General features: G+C 40.5%; 1 protein-coding gene across 3 annotated transcripts in view; it reads left to right on the top strand.

The window, feature by feature from the left end:
* The window catches only part of Fstl5 (follistatin like 5), a 718,855-nt gene extending 700,752 nt beyond the window's left edge, over positions 1-18,103 (top strand). For all 3 annotated transcript variants that reach the window (XM_042668417.1, XM_042668419.1, XM_042668418.1), the window contains one exon: positions 17,401-18,103. In XM_042668417.1, the coding sequence (XP_042524351.1) occupies positions 17,401-18,103 (703 nt within the window). The remainder of the gene's footprint in view (positions 1-17,400) is intronic.
* Positions 18,104-19,050: the final 947 nt, after the last annotated feature.

The raw sequence follows: 19,050 nt of genomic DNA, 5'->3' as shown, positions 1-19,050 counted from the left end.
CTTAGATCTTGACCTCTCAGCTTGCTCAGTTTGACTAGCTCTCTACTACTTGAACTACACCTCTAGCACTGATTTTTGCTGGTTATTTTGGATATGAATTTTTTTAATTTTAATTTTATTGTCAAGGCGATGTACAGAAGGGTTACAGTTACATAAGTAAGGTAGTGAGTAAATTTCTTGTCAAATTTGTTAACCCTCCCCCTTTTTCTTACACTTTCCCTCCTCCAACCCCTCTACCCCAATTTGTACAGATCATTTCCAACATATTGTCTTGTGAGTATCAATGCTGCATTGGTTCCCTTATTGTCTTTGTCTCACCATTTTGTTGTACCCCTTTGTCGGGTCTTCATCTGTCCCACGAAAGATGGACGGGGTCTGAGGAAAGGTAAGTGCACTGCTTGCCTGTTCCCCAGCCTCCCTTAACCTAGGAGACAATCAGAGGCAGAGGGGAGTCAAGTCAAGCAGGAACTCGTTTATTAACACAAAGCAAGCACTTTTTAAAGCAAAAGAGACTGGGTGGCATGGGGAGGAAAAGGAACCAACCAATCACTGTAAAAGTTCACACCCTATCATGTACCTAAGCTTCCACTAGCTGTTTACACACTAAATGTAAACAAATCGGGCTTTGCCCACTCAATGCCCTCTCAGTGCCATCTTTGCTGCCCACATGCCCCACACCCCTTTCCTTCCCTGATTCAGATAAACATCTACACAATACCCAGGATACCAAAATCAAATACAATGACAACAGGGGAAAAACCATAGGGGGCAGGGGGAGAAAAAAAAAATCACATACTACATTAAAAACAGCAACAACAAAAAACCCTCTAGTGCCCAAGTATTGAAGCTCATTTTGCTTAGCATCATCTTATATGTACAGAGCTATAGAGCTATTCTGATTTTCTGCTAAGACTATCCTAGATATATACCAATTATTACAAATAAGGGAAACCTATGTTTCTTTGGGTCTGGCTTACTTCACTTAATATGATTTTTTGTAAGTTCTTTCGTTTTCTTACAAATGGGGCATTGTCATTCTTCCTGATGGAAGCTTACAATTCATATATATATAATATATATATTATATATATATATATTTCTTGATCCATTCATCTACTGGAGATGAAATATTATAGACTTTTCTGCCTTGACTGACCTCAAACTACCACCCTTTGGATCTCTACCTTCTGAGTAGCTAGTATATGCTATACAGGTATGAGTCACTTGCACCTGACTAGGTATTTATTTCAGATTCTATTACCTATGCAAAACTCAGGTTCACCTAGTACATATGGACCATATCCTCAGCAAATACTATGGCAGAACTCCTAGATATGCAACGAGAGTCCGGTGGCTGAGGAATCTCCAGTCCTAGCATTCAGAGACAGGGGCAGTATTGCTGAAGTCCAGCAGTCAGGGATAAACCTGAAGAAAAGAATAAATTTTTTCTATATTTTGAAAAGAATAAAGAAAAAAAGAAATTGGAATGTGTTGATTTTTTTTCTCATCAGTGTGAGCAATTTACCCTGTGGGTAAATGTGGGAACAAGAATTGAAACAGGAAATTTTATTGTCCATATGATTTCTGAAGTAATTATAAATGGAAAACCCCTGTGTAGAAATCTGTTTTTCATTTTTTTTTGGGGGTCCGGTTGTGGAGCCTGAACTCTTGGCCTGGGAGCTGTCCCTCAGCTCTTCAGCTCAAGGCTAGCACTCTACCATTTGAGCCACAGCGCCACTTCCGGCTTTTTTCATTTTGCTTATGTGGTGCTGAGGAATCAAACCCAGGGCCTCTGGCATGCAAGGCAAGCGCTCTACCACTGAGCCACCTTCCCAGCCCCTGTTTTTCATTTTTGCAAATATATACCTGAAACAAGATCCTTCATATTTTTTGTATGTTTTTATTGTAAAAATGCTATACAGAGGGGTTACAGTTACATGAGCAAGGTAATGAGTACATTTCCTATTGAGCATTGCCCCCTCTTTTGTTTTCCCCTAAGAGTTTGGTTTACAATTTCATAGGTCGAAAATCATCAAAGTGGCTCTACAGGTTCAGACTCTTGTGGGGCCAAAAAAATGGATGTCATCAAAGTGTCAGGAGTGGGAGTGAAAGGAAGAGATTAGATATGAAAACTGGAAGCCACAGAGATTAGAGTCTCATAGTCCTTTCTAAGAACAATGGTGTCCTGTAGACCTCAGTGTTAAATTTTCCAACAATCCTCACTGCAAAATTGAGGACCAAGTTTACCTCATAGGTACCTTCTCAGGACAAAGAATATCCAAAGCACAGCATGGTGCTTTGTGATACTGTGTGTTTAAACATTTTTGAATATGAACTCACAGGGATTTTGATAGCTTCCTTCTGTGTTTTCACTGATCTGTTGTTGTACCAGAAAAATTTCTTTGATTAATAAATGGGAAAATTGACCTAAGATATACCCTGCTAATTTTCCATAGGGTAATATACTAGCTTTAATTCTCATCAGCAAAGTAAAGTGATACTTTTAGCCTTTTGCCTGATGGAGAAGAAATTGAATCTTATAGAAGTTGAAGATTTCCTGTAAGGTCATATGTGCCAAAACTGAAAAACTGAGCCAAGAAACTAAGTTGATCTGAAGTTAAATCTCATATTTCATCCAAAGAAGATTCTGCACATGAACTTCGTCATGACCATCTTTTGAAGTATAAAGCAATTAAAGTTGTGCCTTTTACAAACTTAATAAAATTCCAATAATTTAATGTCCAAGAAAGAAAAAGAATAGTACAGATCTCTACATCAATGTGAAAACATCATAATGCCACATTGGGAGAACACATTTTTTAATGGTAATTATTTTCTAGTAAATGAAGGGATTGAGAATGAGTTTTTACTCCCTCATTCCTCAGTATACGACTCACTTTCCATATCCAGATGAACATTAAATTTACAATGTTAAGCGTAGTACCTTGCAGAATTTTTTAAAGTATATTTTTTATTGTAAAGATACTGTACACAGGGGTTACAGTTACATGAGTAAGGTAATGAATATATTTCCTAACGAGCATTGTTATACCCTCCTTTGTTTTTTACCTACTGCCCCTTTCCTCTCCACCTCCCCAACTCCTGGAGGTTGTAAAGTTCATTTTCAACATAGTGTCTTGTACATCTCATCGTTACACTGGGTCAACCTATTTCCTTGTTTCAGTATTTTGTTATTACTCTTCCCCCTCCCAAATTAGAAAATTGTATATACAAGATGCAGGGCACCGACATCAAATACATTGAAAACAGGTGTTATGCCATGGGTAAAGAGCATACAAAAGAAACAAAATAAAAAACACATAGTACATTATAAGTACATTAAAAATAACAGCAAGAAAGATAAAACCTCTTGTGTCCCTATCTCGGTGTTCATTTTACCTAGCATCATCTTATATGGTCATATCTAAGTAACCTTTGAACTTGTCTGTCCCAGACATATACTAGTTATTGCAAATAAGGGAAACCATGGGACCTATGTTTCTTTGGGCCTGGCTTACTTCACTTAATATAATTTTTTTCCCAAATCTTTCCATTTCCTAACAAATGGGCAGTGCCATTATTTCTGATGGAGGCATATAATTCTATTGTATATATACATCACATTTTCTTGATCCATTCATTTACTCAGGGACATCTGGGTTGGTTCCATATCTTAGCTATGGTAAATAATGCTGTGATAAACATAGTTGTACTGGCAGCCTTAGTATGGCCTTGTTTGTGATGGCCTTGTTTGTGATGGTTAGGTAAATGCCAACAAGTACGATTGCAGGGTCATAGGGAAGCTCTATGCTTAGTCTTTTGAGGAACCTCCATACTGCTTTCTAGAGTGGTTGGACAAGTTTATACTCCCACCAACAATGCAGTAGGGTTCCCTTTTGGCCACATCCCCTCTAGCATCTGTTGTTATTAGAGTTCTTGATTATAGCCATTCTACCTGGGGTGAGGTGGTATCTCAATGTTGTTTTGATTTGCATTTCTTTTTCAGGCTAGGGAAGTTGAGCATTTCTTTATGTGTCTATTGATCATTTTGTTTTGTTTTGATTTGTTTTTTGTTTGCTTTTTTGGTCTGTTCGTGGGGCCTGAACTCTGGGCCTGGGTACTGTCCCTCAGCTCTGCAGCTTAAGGCTAGTGCTCTACCACTTGAGCCACAGCGCCACTTCTAGCTTTTTTCTTTTTGTGGTACTGAGGAATTGAACCCAGGGCCTCATGCATGCAAGGCAAGCACTCTACCACTGAGCCACCTTCCCAGCCCCTATTGACCATTCTTATTTCCTTTTCAGAGAAGTCTCTCTTTAAGTCTTTAGCCCACTTATTAATCGGGAAATTATTTCTTTGAGGATTTCTTGTTGGGGGAATTAATTTGTTGAGTTCTAAGTATATTTTAGATATGTGACCTTTTATGTTGTATAATTAGTGAAGATCTTCTCCCAGTCTGTGGGCTTTCTATTGATCTTGCTATCTCTGTCCTTTGCCATGCAGAAGCTCTGTAGTTTCAATCCCCTTGTCCAACCTTTCTTTGATTTGTTGAGTTTCTGGGTCTCTAAGAAAATTTTGTCATTTGTAATTGATTCTGGTGCATGGTTATATGTAAGGTTCTAGTTTTAGTTTTCTACAGGTGTTTAGCCAATTTTAGTACTGTTCAGAATTATATTACACAAAACAGGCATGAAAGTGGAGAGTCTTGTAAATATTCATCAGAGCCTAATGAACAGTAGGAGACTTCTGAATATCAATCTGTACTAGGGGAAATTTTGAATTAGAGACCTCACTTCCTAGCCATAAATCAGTGGTGAAAATGTTTAGGCATTTTCATGAGCTGCTTATGCAGTTCAGCCCTCGTCATAAAGAAGCAAAAGAAAGGCCAAGGGAGAAGAAGTTTTTTCGCCCCCAAAAACAGTTTCTGCATTTTTATCTGTACCATTTTTTAAAGTTTTAATTACCTGTGAAAGGAATAGGTTCTGTCCCAGAAAACCTGAGCACATTCTTCATCATCAGAGACAAAATAGTTTAGGAGTGAGCTTGTCTCTTTTTTTCTCTAGCATTCAAAATTCATTACCTGAAGGGAGAAGAAGACTCAAGGTTAAGAGAACTGAAATGTCAAAACTTGATTGGCTTATTGCTTATGTTAAATGAGCCTATTATTGCTTATCTTCTGAACTCAATTTATATCAGAAAAATGATACCTTCCATGATAATTCATAGCTTCCTTTATAACATTCATGCATACACAAACCCATATATCCTTAATATGTATAAATGAATGCAAAGCATCATTTTTCTTTGACAATAGATCAGTTGATTGTTAATCTAGGTCTTAAAATGAATAGTGACACCCATGATTTTACTTTACTTTACTTTTCTTTTTTTTTTTTTTTTTTTGTCTCTCATGGGGATTGAACTAAGGCACTGTCCCTGAGCTCTTTTACTCAAAGCTGGCACTCAGCCATTTTGAGCCACAACATCACTTCCAGTTTTCTGATGGTTAATTGAAGATAGGAGTTTCATGGGCTTTTCCACTCTGGATGGCTTTGAACCATGATTGAAAGATCTCAACCTCTTGGATAGCTAGAATTACAGGTGTGAGCCACTAGTTCCCAGGATTATTTTGCATTTTTGATATTAAGAAGCAAAAATTGGGATAAACTCATATGGTAGTTTGAGGTTTATTTTATTCTTCAGTATTTAGGACAAAATCTACAAATCTCTGCACTAAGCATTAATATTTCTATAATAATTTTTATAAGTGATTTTTAAAATATGAATAATCTTTTATACCATCATATTAAAATGTTGTCTATAGTATATATGGTACAAACTGTTTATTGAAACAACAGAGACACATGTAGTAAGGACCCGAAAAAGACTAACAACTAGGAAATAAGTCTAAAATGGTAGATATCGTTCAGAAATACTCTAGAAATCCTATCCAAATTTACCATTTAAAATACAAAGAAAAATCTAAAGAAAACAATAGTTACTAGATTAGGTAATAGTTACACATTACATTGTAGTTAAGCACTAGCTACTTAATTTTTCAAATTATATTACTTAAATTTTCTATATTTATTAAAACCAGAGAGAACAATCTTACTCTTCAATGTACTTTGTTTCTTGTTCTATAAATTTAAAAATACTCTTTGAAGAAGTACCTTACATTGCTATTTTTCTTTAATATAAACAAACTTATATTCTCTTCCATCTCAGTAAAAGTTATGGTAAGATTCTTAAATCTAGAAATATGCTGAAAATGATGGCAGTTAATTTTGTGTGTTTGTAAACATCAGTGCTCAGACACTCGCTGTCATCTACTTCTGCATTTTTGTTTCTGTTCTGGTAATGTCTGTAGTTAGAACTCAGGGCCTCATGTTTTCACTCAACATTTCTGTTCACATGTGGCACTACCCATTAAGGGACACCTCTTCCAGCTTTTTGTTTGTCAAATGGAATTTTACTGATTTCTTTGCTTGGACCGATGTGTCAGATCTGGTCTTTGTCCGTCCCACGAAAGACAGACGGGGTCCGTGAAAAGGTAAGTGCGGCCACTTGCCTATTCCCCAGCCTCCCTTAGCCCAGGAGACAATCAGATGCATTGGGGAGTCAACTCAAGCAGGAAAACTCATTTATTAACACAGAGCAAGCCCTTTGTAAAGCAAAAAAGAGTGGTGGCATGGCAGGGGAGGGAAAGGAACCAATCACTGTAAAGGTCACACCCTATCATGCACCTAAGCTTCCACTAGCTGGTTATGCACTGAATGTAAAGCAAATCAGGCTCTGCCCACTCAACTCCCTCTCAGCACCATCTTTGCTGCCCATCCGCTCCACAGATTCCCCCTTTTTTGTTTTAATTGCAGACCCACCTCCCAGTTAGTTATCTTTTTTCCTCCTCTGTAAAGGTTATTTTAACAGGATTACTTTGGTAAGGATAGCATTGGCCACGCAGAGGTTTTGAGGCAAGTCTGGGGGCGATATTCGCCAGAACAGGATAGGGAAGGCCCTTGTGCATGATCCAAGAGCCTGTCCCAGTTACCTCACATCCCCACCTAGCACAGTAATAAACATCAGTCTCACCACAGTTAGAAATGTCTGAAGCAGTTTAATTAATTCCTGGGCAGTATCTCATAAGGTCATCCTTTTCAGAACATGGGAGCAGCCTGGGTATTGGGAGTTCGACGCATGTGGCACAGTGCATCCTCGTCGGCCCCCACACTCAGGCTGTTCTACTATAGTCCAGAAAAACAAGGAAAATTTAAAACAAACTGCAGACATAGCAAAGCAATCCTGGGTATCTGGTGTTTTTTAAGTGAGTCAGTTCCTTGTACGTGCCTTTAAGCTAGCACAAGGGTCAAGATGACCTTTGAGCTTTACTGTCAGCTCCCAATGGGTCCCAACATCTCCCCCATCTTTGTTTAAAGAAGTGAACCTGCCTGTCTTAGGTTGGGTGGATTGCCTTGTCTGACTTACCTGTCATTGGGAACTTCTTTAGAAGGAAGCTGAAGGCCCTGTCTTAGGTTAGTCAGACTGACACGCCCCCCCCCCCCCCCTTACCTGTCTCTGACTGCAATTCCTCTCAGGGGAAATTCATTCACTTGGAGCTTGATCTTATGTAACTGGCTGGTTAAGCTCATAAGAATTTTTCAGTGCACATAGAAAAACCATCAGTAAAAGCATTACCAGGTCAAGAAATGTCATTAGCAGTCCTTTAACATTAGTCAAGGATAGGATAGCGGTCTTGGCCACTTCAGAGTCCAGAGGTGGGGCTTATTCTAATCTGGCTCTTTGCCTGTGGGTTGGAAAAGATATAATGAGATAGGGTGGTGATCAAAATGAATGTCAGGCCACCAGGTCAAAGGGACAGCTTCTCTTGTGGTGCTTTGATGATTTCTGCATTGCCAGCACTGATCACTGCCCAGGTCACCCCTTGAGGTTGATGCAGATTCCGTAGGCATTGCCGGGACTGGGAAGGTCAGAACAGCAAACAGCTGGAGTATCTCCATCTGCAATTGTTAGAGAACACAAGAGCTTCTCAAGGGCTGGTTGCCTTTGGGGATGGTTAGTAGTTATCTTTCTGGCTTTTCTCTTTTAAACACAAGCCTCGGCCACCATAGCGGTTTTCTTTCCTTGTGGTGAGTTTATCCTTGGGCATCCTCCTGTATAGAGGAAATGGGTAAAAACTGAAAGTTCCTGGCAGGAATCTAAATGGGGGCTGTCTCCCCTACTGGAAAAACACATCCAAATCCCCTGTCCATTGTTGTGTCAGGGGATCTTTCCATCTGACATTCACTTGGGGCTTAAGGTTTAGTTGTCCTCAGTGCTTCTGAAATCTGGATTCAGTTGCCCCTTTTGAAAAACTTAAAATGTTAATGGTAAACAAAGCTATCTGTAACTGTATATGGGGGCGAACTCCCCTATTCTGTTTTAATAATTGTTCCTTAGAAACATAGGTCCCATGGATTCCCTTATTTGCAATATCTAGTATATGTCTGAGTCAAACAGAGATCAGATAAGGTGATGTTAGGGAAATGAACCCTAAGATATGTATTCAAATGTTTTGTTTTCTTTCATGCGATTGTTTCTAATGCATTTATAAGATGATTTTTTTTGTTGCTTTGTATGTCCCTCCCCCACGGTATAACCCCTGCTTTCACTGTATATGATGTTGGTATAATTTGTGGAAGGGAAGGGGAAAAACAAGTCGTTTAAATAAGGATACAGGTGGACCTGTTGCAACAATGAGAAGTACAGGTTGTTATGTCGAAAACAAACTTTACAACTTTGGTGGGGGGGGGGCAGTGAGGATTGAGTAGGGGAGCGGGGAGAGGATGGGAAGGGATGGGAAGGGGATACAAAGGAGGAGACTACAATGCTTGATAAGAAATGTACTCATTATCTTGCCCATGTAATTGTAACCCCTCTGTACAGTGTTTTCACAATAAAAATAAATAAAAATTAAAAAAAAAAAAATTGTTCCTTAAGACACTGGTGATTTCTTTTTATAATTGCTTGGCCTTGGGGATTATAGGGAATTTTTGTAGTATGATTAATATGTGATTTGTCAAAAAAAGACTCTGACATTGTTTTACTAGCAAAACAGGGTTCATTATCAGTGTTAACTTGTGCTGGTAGACCCAAGGTGGCAAAGCATTGAAGAAAATGTGCTTGTGAATATTTAGTTCTTTCTCCTATATGTGTTGTGGCCTACCATGTTCCTGAGTAGGTATCTATAGAGACAAAGACATATTTAAACTTGCCAAAGGCTAGGAAATAAGTAACATCTGTTTGTCAGAGGACGTTAGGTTTAAGACCTCTGGGATTTACCCCTAGTGGTTGTAATGGGGGTACTTTTAGAAAGGCCTGGCATGTTTTACAGGTATGAACCATCCTTTTGAGGTCCTTTACAGGAATCTGAGGAAATCTATGCTGAAGACCTCTCCAATTAATATGGGTTAAATCATGTAAACATGTAGCCTCTTGTAATGTTAATGTTTGTGGGCCAGTAGCTAACTGGTCCACACAATTATTGCCTAGGGATAAAAACCCAGGAAGTTTTGAATGTCCTCTCAGATGTTGAATATGAATAGGGGCTCCCCGCCCTTTTAATAGGCCTTTATGGGTAACCATAAGAAGGGAAATAGGGTTTTCATCCAGCTTAATATGTGCCTGGGGAATATGAGGGAGCAAGTTAATCATATATAGGCTATCAGAATACAAATTAAAGGGTTTTTGAATGTCCTGAAGAGCCATAATTACAGCCAGCATTTCTTTATATTGTGTTGACCTTTGACAAAGTTGAAATCTTTGTTGGTTTGGGGTCTTTTGTTGTTTCTCAAAGGCTGCATATGCAGAGCTGGCTTTACCTCCATCAGTAAAAACATGGAGGGTGTCAGGAATAGGCATAGGAGAAAATAGAGATGGCATTTTGAGGGGAAGTCGCCATAACATAACAGTCCATTTGGATGGCCCATAATGACAGTCAATTTGGCCTAGAAATCCCTCCAATGAGAGAGCAAGATGAACATTGGCTTGAATGAGCCACTCAACGTCTGCCATCTGAAAAGGAAATACAATGGAGTGAGAGTCAAGGCCATAATGCCTTTGGGCTTGGGTCTTTCCCTTGATGATAGCATCTGCAAGTTGGTCTGCCTGAGAGTACACCAGAGGTGTGCCTCCTAGGGGAGTGTGAACCCACTCTAATGGCTCCCCCATTTGAGTTAAAACTGCAGAAATTAATGTAACACCTGCAAATAACCAAAGGGAAATGGGCTCAAAAATAGAATACCTCTTTAGGAAAACTTTATCCAGGGCTTTTTGGAACTGCAAAGACATTGTCCGATGGCTGTCTGTAATTGTAATAACTTCTTGGGGTGTCCTGTCTTTTTTTTTTTTTTTTGGTCTGGTTGTGGGGCCTGAACTCTGGGCCTGAGCACTGTCCCTCAGCTCTTCAGCTCAAGGCTATTGCCCTACCACTTAAGTCACAGCGCCACTTCCGGCTTTTTTCTTTTTTGCTTATGTGGTGCTGAGGAATCGAACCCAGGGCCTCAGGCATGCAAGGCAAGCGCTCTACCACTGAGCCAACTTCCCAACCCCGTGTCCTGTCTTTTAGCAGGGCAAATAAGGGCACAATACTATGTTTAGGGACAGAAACCAATGGCAACAGCCAATTAATTTCCCCTAAAAGACTCTGAAGTTGGGTTAAGGTTAGAGAGGCTGGAATATCCAGCAAAGGCTTAAGGGGGCTGGCCTGAGTTAAGGTAAGGTGAGTTTCGAGCACCTTAAAAGGAGGTACCTTTTGAATTTTATTGAGGGCTATGGTAAAACCCCCCTTTTTTAATATGGCAAGAACCTGGGCCAGAAGGCCCTCTAGGTGGCTCGGGTCTTGGTGTCCCAGAAGGATATCATCCATGTAGGCATAGGCAAGGGTGGTATCTGAACCCAGTACAGGCCCTACAAGTGTGGCCAAGTGTTGTTGGCAAAAGGCCGGAGTATTGGCCATTCCCTGGGGCAGTACAGTCCATTCAAATCTCTGATCTGGCTGGAAAAAATTAAGAGAAGGAATGGAGAAAGCAAACTTCTCACAGTCATCTGGATGCACCAGGATAGAAAAAAAAAAATCTTTAATATCAATCACAACCAAGGTATATTCTGAAGGTATAGCAGGAGTTCAGGGCATGTCGCTTAAGGGTGTTCCTACTAGGTCCATCCTTTCATTTACCTTACATAGATCTTGGAGCATATGCCAAGCCTTGGAGGCTTTTTGAATAGCAAATACGGGTGTGTTCCAAGGACTCATAGAAGGGCGTATGAGCCCAAGGTTTATCTGTTCCTCCACCAGAAGGTGGAGGGCTACAAAGTTTAGGTTTTTTCAATAGCCACTGCTCTACCCAGATTGGGCTTCCTGGCTTCCATCTAATGGGAGGTACTGGGGGGGGGAGCAGTGGCCTTTAGGATTGGGGGTGCACCTGAGCGGGTCCCCTATGTTCTTCTCTGTAATTATGAAAGTTAAAAAATCCTTTTCCTGAACTCTCTCTAGATTCTGTTTAAGCCTTTGTGCTGCTTTCCCATCCAGGATATCATCATAGGATGCTCGATGGTCTGTAGTGACCAGGGCATCCATTTGTCTTAGCATGTCTTGCCCTAGTAAATTGGCAGTGAGGTTCTTTGCCACTAAAGGGTGTATCTTTCTCTGTTTTCCATCTGGGCTAGTTCATTTCATATGGGCAAAACGTCTCTTTGAACTGAGAGTCTCCCCCTACCCCCAATATTGGGGGCCCAGGTGCAAGCTTCTATTCCAAGGGCACTTCCTCCTCCCTGAGTATGGTTTGATCTTCCCCTGTGTCAATTAAGCAGTAAAACCTCTTTCTGCCTATGAGAATACTCATTTTAGGGTGGAGTCCTTCCACAGGAGGGAAGGTCCAATGGGCCTGGGTCATCCTACCATAAGGCTGCCTGGGCCACACAGCAGAGGGGGTTCCTCCTTGAGTTAACGGGGCTGGAGGATGCCCCTCCTCTAGCTTAAAGGCTTCTCATCTAAATCAAACTTTTTCCAATGGTATCCCTTCCTGCACCTGGGGCAGGGTGTAAGGGGTGATTTGCCCCCCCCCTTCCAGTTGGCGGGGGATTGTTGTAAACAGTCCCTCTTAAAGTGCCCCTCCTGCCCCCAGTTAAAAAAACTCCCTCTCCCCAATGTTCTTGGGGTTCCTCGGCCCTAGGCTGCCAGGGCCTAGATAATAGCCTCAGTTGTTGCAGCTGTCTGAGCCTGTAAAGCTAAAGCTAATGATTGGGACTGGTGCTGTTGCATTCCCACATCCTGCGAGGCCACCACCCATCTGCTCAGGGAACTCTCTTTCAATCCCACACAGGCCACACGGTGGTCTGCATTCATCCCTTCCCAGACCAGTAGCTTTACAAACTAATCTCCGAGGTTCCCTGACGGCAACTTGTGGTGAACACTCTGTTGCACTCAGTCTATAAAATCAGTTACAGGCTCACCGAGTTTTTGTCTCACTCCTGCTATGGGGGACTCAGTAGGCCCATCATCCAGTTTGTACAACGCTGCAAGTCTTGCCTGCCTCACCTGGTCATGGTACGCGCAAGGTATTGTGGCCTGTTGGATGCCAGTGGAGTACCCTTTCCCCGTCCCTGTTAACATGGCATAATAGGTATTGCGGGTTGAGCCTGCTGGTTATTCTCCGCCCGCACTCTGCATTCCTCCTTAAAGAAAGCACACCATTTAATAAACTGAGAACTGGTGAGGACAGCTTTGGCCACATCCAGCCAGTCCTTAGGGACACATGGGTGATAACCAATGTCCTATAATAGGGTCTGGGCCCAAAGAGAGTTCAGGCCATCCTCCGCCACAGCCTTGCAGAGCTTTTTAAGATCCTTACCTTCCCATGAATACCATTCCAAGGGCCTGTTAGCCCCTGGTGCCAGATTGACCAGATATGCTTGGGGAAGCAAATCCTGTGGCCTAGGGACCAGGCTCTCACATGGCCCTTCCCTTCCAGGGTAGGTCTCCGAGTAGGTTACTTCCCCAGCCCTCGGCCCCTCCATGGAAGGTCGGTAGGGGTCTGGGTTTTGCAGGTCCCTCTTGCAAGTCTCATAGGGTGCCGTGCCTCCCCTCGCCAATCAGGGGAATAGGGAGGGGGCCTAGGACCGTCAGGGGCACCTGAGTCAGAGGGGGTATCTTTCACCCTCAGTTTGACCTCCACTGTGCATGTTTCAGTGTGTTCTTGGTCAAATTTGACCCATTCCTTTTCCTTCTCACTTCTCCTTTCCTCCTTCAGGCCTAATGTTGCCTCCTCCTCCTTCTTCTGTGAAACTTCATTACCCATACTAAGGGTTTCACTTACCCTGAGAGAACGTTTAGCCTCAGCCGGTATCTTTTCCTCTAGAGCTCCATGTTGGGTGCCAGATGTTGGGTCTTTGTCCGTCCCATGAAAGACGGATGGGTTCCTAGGAAAGGTAAGTGCGGCCGCTCACCCGTTCCCCAGCCTCCCTTAGTCTGGGAGACAATCAGACACAGTGGGGAGTCAAGTCAAGCAGGAAAATTCATTTATTAACACAGAGCAAGCCCTTTGTAAAGCAAAAAAGAGCAGGTGGTATGGCAGGGGAGGAAAAGGAACCAATCACTGTAAAGGTCACACCCTATTGTGCACCTAAGCTTCCAAGGACTGGTTATGCACTGAATGTAAAGCAAATTGGGCTCTGCCCACTCAACTCCCTCTCAGTGCCATCTTTGCTGCCCATGTGCTCCACAGTTTTGTTTTTTCACTTTTGATATTATGCTATAAAGCCTAGCCTTCCCTGAAACTTAGATCTTATTTCTTTAGCTTACTGAAAGTGGTGATTACAGTCATGTACCCAGATCAATATATCTGGCTTCACTGTCATTTGTTTAGATGATCAACATTATTTTTTGGATCTGTTTTGGCAATGTCAGAATATTAAAACATATATAATTTCTGTAGGACTATAAGTTTGAACAATATTCAAGAGTGGCTGAAATATTCAACATTCAAAAACCAACTCAATTCTTTAATTGTCAAAGAAAATTAACGTTGTTTTTTTTTTAACTAAAACATACTAAGCATCTCCAAAGTTCTTTACAAATCCATGAAAGATAACAGTTGTGGTACAGATAAGTCACTAAAAAGGATAAAAATATTGCCTGGAGCTAGTTGCTCATACTGTCATCCTTGCTACTCAGGAAGATAGACATTCAAACACAGTCCAGAATCAAAGTCAACTCAACTCCATCTCCAATACAATCAGTCAAAAGACAGGCTAGAGACATAGTTCAGGTGGTAGAGTACAAGCTAAGCAAGCATGAGGTTTTGAGTTCAAACTTCTGTGCAAGAAAAATGAAAGAAAGCAAAAGTATAGCAATATAAAATGACAAATTTAAAAGAAAAAGAAAACTTCAGTTAAAATTTATAATGCTAAAAACCAAAAGTAGTTAACCTCTAAGAAAAAGAAGTCTCACATATCTAAATCAAATAAATAAAGTTTTGCATTTTTAGGAGAGTCCTTTGATGTAAATGAAAATGAGGAAAGATGTGTTTATCTAAATAGTGCTGTGTTCCAATTATTCAACAGTCAAATTACGTCTTAGAAATTAACTAAGCTCCCCCAACAACAAATCCTCAAAGAAACAACTGCCCAATAAATAAGTGGGCTAAAGACTTAAAGAGAAACTTCTCTGAAGAAGAAAGAAGGATGGCCAATAGACACATGAAGAAATGCTCAACATCCCTAGCCATAAAAGACATGCAAATCAAAACAACATTGAGATACCACCTCACTCCAGTTAGAATGGCAAAAATCAAGAACTGTAACAACAACAGATGCTGGAGGGGATGTGGACAGAAGGGAACCTTACTTCATTGTTGGTGGGAGTGTATACTTGTTCAACCACTTTAGAAAGCAGTATGGAGGTTCCTCAAAAGACTTCACATAGAGCTCCCCTATGACCCAGTAATCCCACTTTTGGGCATTTACCCAAATGTTTACAAACAAGACCACACTAAAGCTACCAGCACAACTATGTTTATTGCAGCATTATTTACCATAGCTAAGATCTGGAACCAACCCAGATGCCCCTCAGTAGATGAATGGATCAAGAAAATGTGGTATGGGCTGGGAAGGTGGCTCAGTGGTAGAGCGCTTGCCTTGCATGCTCGAGGCCCTGGGTTCGATTCCTCAGCACCACATAAGCAAAAAGAAAAAAGCCGGAAGTGGCGCTGTGGCTCAAGTGGTAGTGCTCTAGCCTTGAGCTGAAGAGCTGAGTGACAGCGCCCAGACCCCGAGTTCAGGCCCCACGACTGGACCCAAAAAAAAAAAAAAAAAGAAAATGTGGTATATATACATAATGGAATTCTATATCTTCATCAGAAAGAATGACATTGCCCCATTTGTTAGGAAATGGAAAGGCTTGGAAAAAATTATATTAAGTGAAGTAAGCCAGGCCCAAAGAAACATAGGTCCCATGGTTTCCCTTATTTGCAATATCTAGTATATGTATGAGTCAAGTGGAAAAGGTTAGATAATGTGATGTTAGGAAAATGAACCCTTTGATATGTATTTTAATGCTTTTTCTTTCATGCATTTGTTTCTAATGCATTTATAAGATTATTTCTTTGTAGCTTTGTATGTCCCTCCCCCACAGTATAACCCCTGCTTTCACTATATTTGATGTCAGTATAACTTGTGGAGGAGATGGGGAAAAACAAGTCGTTTAAGGATACAGGTGGACCTGTTGCAACAATGAGAAGTACAAGTTGTCATGTCGAAAACGAGCTTTACAACATTGGTGTGGGGGGGGGATGGGGGAGGACTGGGTGGAGGGGTGGGGATGTGAAGGGTAAACAAAGGAGGAGGCTGCAATACTTGATAAGAAATGTACGCATTATCCTGCCCATGTAATTGTTACCCCTCTGTATAGTATGTTCACAAATAAAAAATAAAATAAAATACAATAAAAATACAATAAAAAGAAATTAACTAAGCTCAGAATACTGCATAGTGGTAGAACAATTGCCTAGCATGGATGAGGAACTTCATTCAACACCCAGTATTGATAAAAGCAAAATAGGTAAATGAAATGAGTGAAAACACACACACACACACACACACACAAGCCTTTATGTTTGCTGATAAATATCAGGTAAGCAATCTTATTCAGAACCAGAAGAGTTCACATATAATGTAATGATTCCTTTTTTCCCTTATATCTTAAATCCCATATTTGTTTTTTAATTATGTATATAGCTTAAAATTATTTTGCTTCCTCAAGTATGAGTTTTAGCTATTTGGATATAGAGAATGATGTACTTAAAATAGGAGGTAGTTTGCTCAGAAGATTAATTTAAATATGACTGCTAGTCAATGCTTATTTCTTGGGTTGGAACTTTTCCTGTCCATGTTTTCCTCTTTCTTATTGTAAAGGTGATGTACAGAGGGGTTACAGTTATCCAAGTCATATAATGAATATATTTCTTTTTGAACAGTGTCACACCCTCCCTCAGTTTCTCTAGGTTTTTCCCCTCTGGTCCCCCTGACCTCCCCAAGATGTATAGTTCATTTCCACCATAATGCCTAGTGAGTATCACTGTTGAATTGGTTTACCCTTTGTTCCACCATTTATGTGCTTTCCCTTTCCTTCCCAAATCAGGTAAGCTTAAGTTGTAAGGAAACTCAGTCACAAGAAACAGAGAAACCACCACTTAAAAGGTCAAATTATGAGTCTTTATTGGAGAGCCAGAGGACTATTGGTAGACTTGTCTCAAAGACCAGCAGCAGTGAATGCAGCTAGTACAAAGCTTATATTGGCCCAAATCACAGAAGTTTGTGGACTCAAACCCAACAAAAGTGTTGTACATGAGCAAAGCAAAGCAGATGAAGTCACTTAAATGTAATAGAAAAGAAAACTATCTAGGAAAACAATCAGAGGAAATCAAGGGCCAATTATCTAGGGGAAGCATAGACCAGTCTCATTACTTCACTTATATATAAGACAAAGGGTACAGAAATCAAAAACAGTAATGAAAGGGAAATAAACAAAGAAAAAAGAAAAAAATTGTAAATAGTACAATTTAAAAAAAAAAACCTCTTATCTTCATTTCTTGGAGTTCACTTCAGCAAGCATCATTTTATAATTATTGAACCCTTGTGATGCTCTCCTAAGAATATCCTCCTTTGGTCTTACTGTGTGAATGTTTAGAATCCTGTTTAATTAATCATGGCCAAGTGTCAATTTTTTTGTCATTTACTATCCATTGGGTTTATTTGTAGACTTACAGGCACATTCTAATTATTACAACATGTTTTCTTCTTGCAACTACTCTATAGCTTCCTGTCTAACTTTGGCTTTTGTCTTTTCAGGTTTGGATTTATTCTTCACAAGGATGAAGCTACATTACAAAAAATTGACCTGGAAACCATGTCATACATCAAGACAATTGACCTGAAGGCATACACTTGTGTCCCACAGTCTCTGGCCTACACCCACTTGGGAGGGCTCTACTTCATTGGCTGCAAACCTTTCAATTCTGGAGTATGTTCCCGACAGCTAGTGGTGGATGGTGTGACAGACTCTGTCATTGGGTTCAACAATGATGTGACAGGCACTCCCTATGTGTCTCCAGATGGTCACTATCTTGTCAGCGTTAGCAACACAGAAGGGCTGGTGTGGGTGCAGTACATCACTATCAGAGGAGAGGTCCAAGAGGCCTTTGCCATCCACACGAACCTGCACATTTCTGACATAGCCTTTCAGCCATCCTTCACAGAAGCACACCAGTACAATGTCTATTGCAGCTCAAGTTACCAAACAGATGCACTCTTCGCAGAGCTCTCCTCAGGGAAGGTCAAGATGATCAAGAGCCTGAAGGAGCCACTCAAGGCAGAAGAATGGCCCTGGAGCTGGAAGAACAGACAAATCCAAGGCAGTGGCCTGTTTGGTCAGTACCTGATGACACCTTCCAAGGACTCTCTCTTCATTCTAGATGGAAGACTTAACAAGTTAAACTGTGAGATCACTGATGTGGAAAAAGGCAACACTGTTGTGTGGGTTGGAGATGCTTAAGTAGCCCCATTATACAGGTCCTGAAGGAAGAGTTTTACAGTGCATTGATTTAACAGTACATTGTTTAAATGATAGCTTAACTTTCAAATCTTCTAGTCTTCTCAAACATAATTTACTTGGTTGGTCCAAATTAAACAATTGTTTCTGACATAGACAAACATAAAAAAATTGGTTGATAAGAGCAATTCACGTAATATTTAATAAGACATTACAGCAGTAAATAAAATCAAATTATGAAATTATGTTTTCAACCAATAAAATAGGATATTAAATTCTTTACAAAACTAAAGTGCAAGGACTTCCAGATGATTTAAATATCAATTCATTTTGAGGGCAATTTACCTAATTTCTTCTCTGTCCCTTTGCTATGGTTCAACCAGAAATAAAATGTGTGGAACCTTAAAATTCAAAATTCAAAATATTCTGTCCTGTTCACTGTTTATAATCTTTTGTGCCTTGAATGAAATGTCACAGGAGGGAAAAGAAGGCTAAGAGCTGCATATTAAACACCCTCAGAGCTATAAATCTGTTGTCATTAAGAAATAATTAACTTATTTTGTACCAAACCCTGCCTTCAGTCTTTGACCTTCAACAAAATGTCATTTAGCGGCATAATTTAGCCTTAGGTTGTATGTGTGTGACAAACTGCTATTTATGCTACAATGTGTAGTATGCTGTAATCTCTGGAGAAGGAAAGATAATTCTGGTAAAAATGTTTGCAATTTTGTTTTTTTTGGTCCAGTTGTGGGGCCTGAACTCTGGGCCTGGGTGCTGTCCCTCAGCTCTTCAGCTCAAGGCTAGTGCTCTACCACTCGAGCCATAGCACCATTTCTGGCTTTTTCTGCTTATGTGGTGCTGAGAAATCGAACCCAGGGCCTCATGCATGCAAGGCAAGCACTCTACCACTGAGCCAACTTCCAATGTTTGCAATGTTTATCTATTATTTT

The sequence above is a fragment of the Dipodomys spectabilis genome, unplaced genomic scaffold, assembly GCF_019054845.1.
Source record: "Dipodomys spectabilis isolate Male_0828 unplaced genomic scaffold, ASM1905484v1 ptg000436l, whole genome shotgun sequence".
In the NCBI taxonomy this organism is placed as follows: domain Eukaryota; kingdom Metazoa; phylum Chordata; class Mammalia; order Rodentia; family Heteromyidae; genus Dipodomys; species Dipodomys spectabilis.
This window is presented reverse-complemented; position numbering and strand designations above follow the sequence as displayed.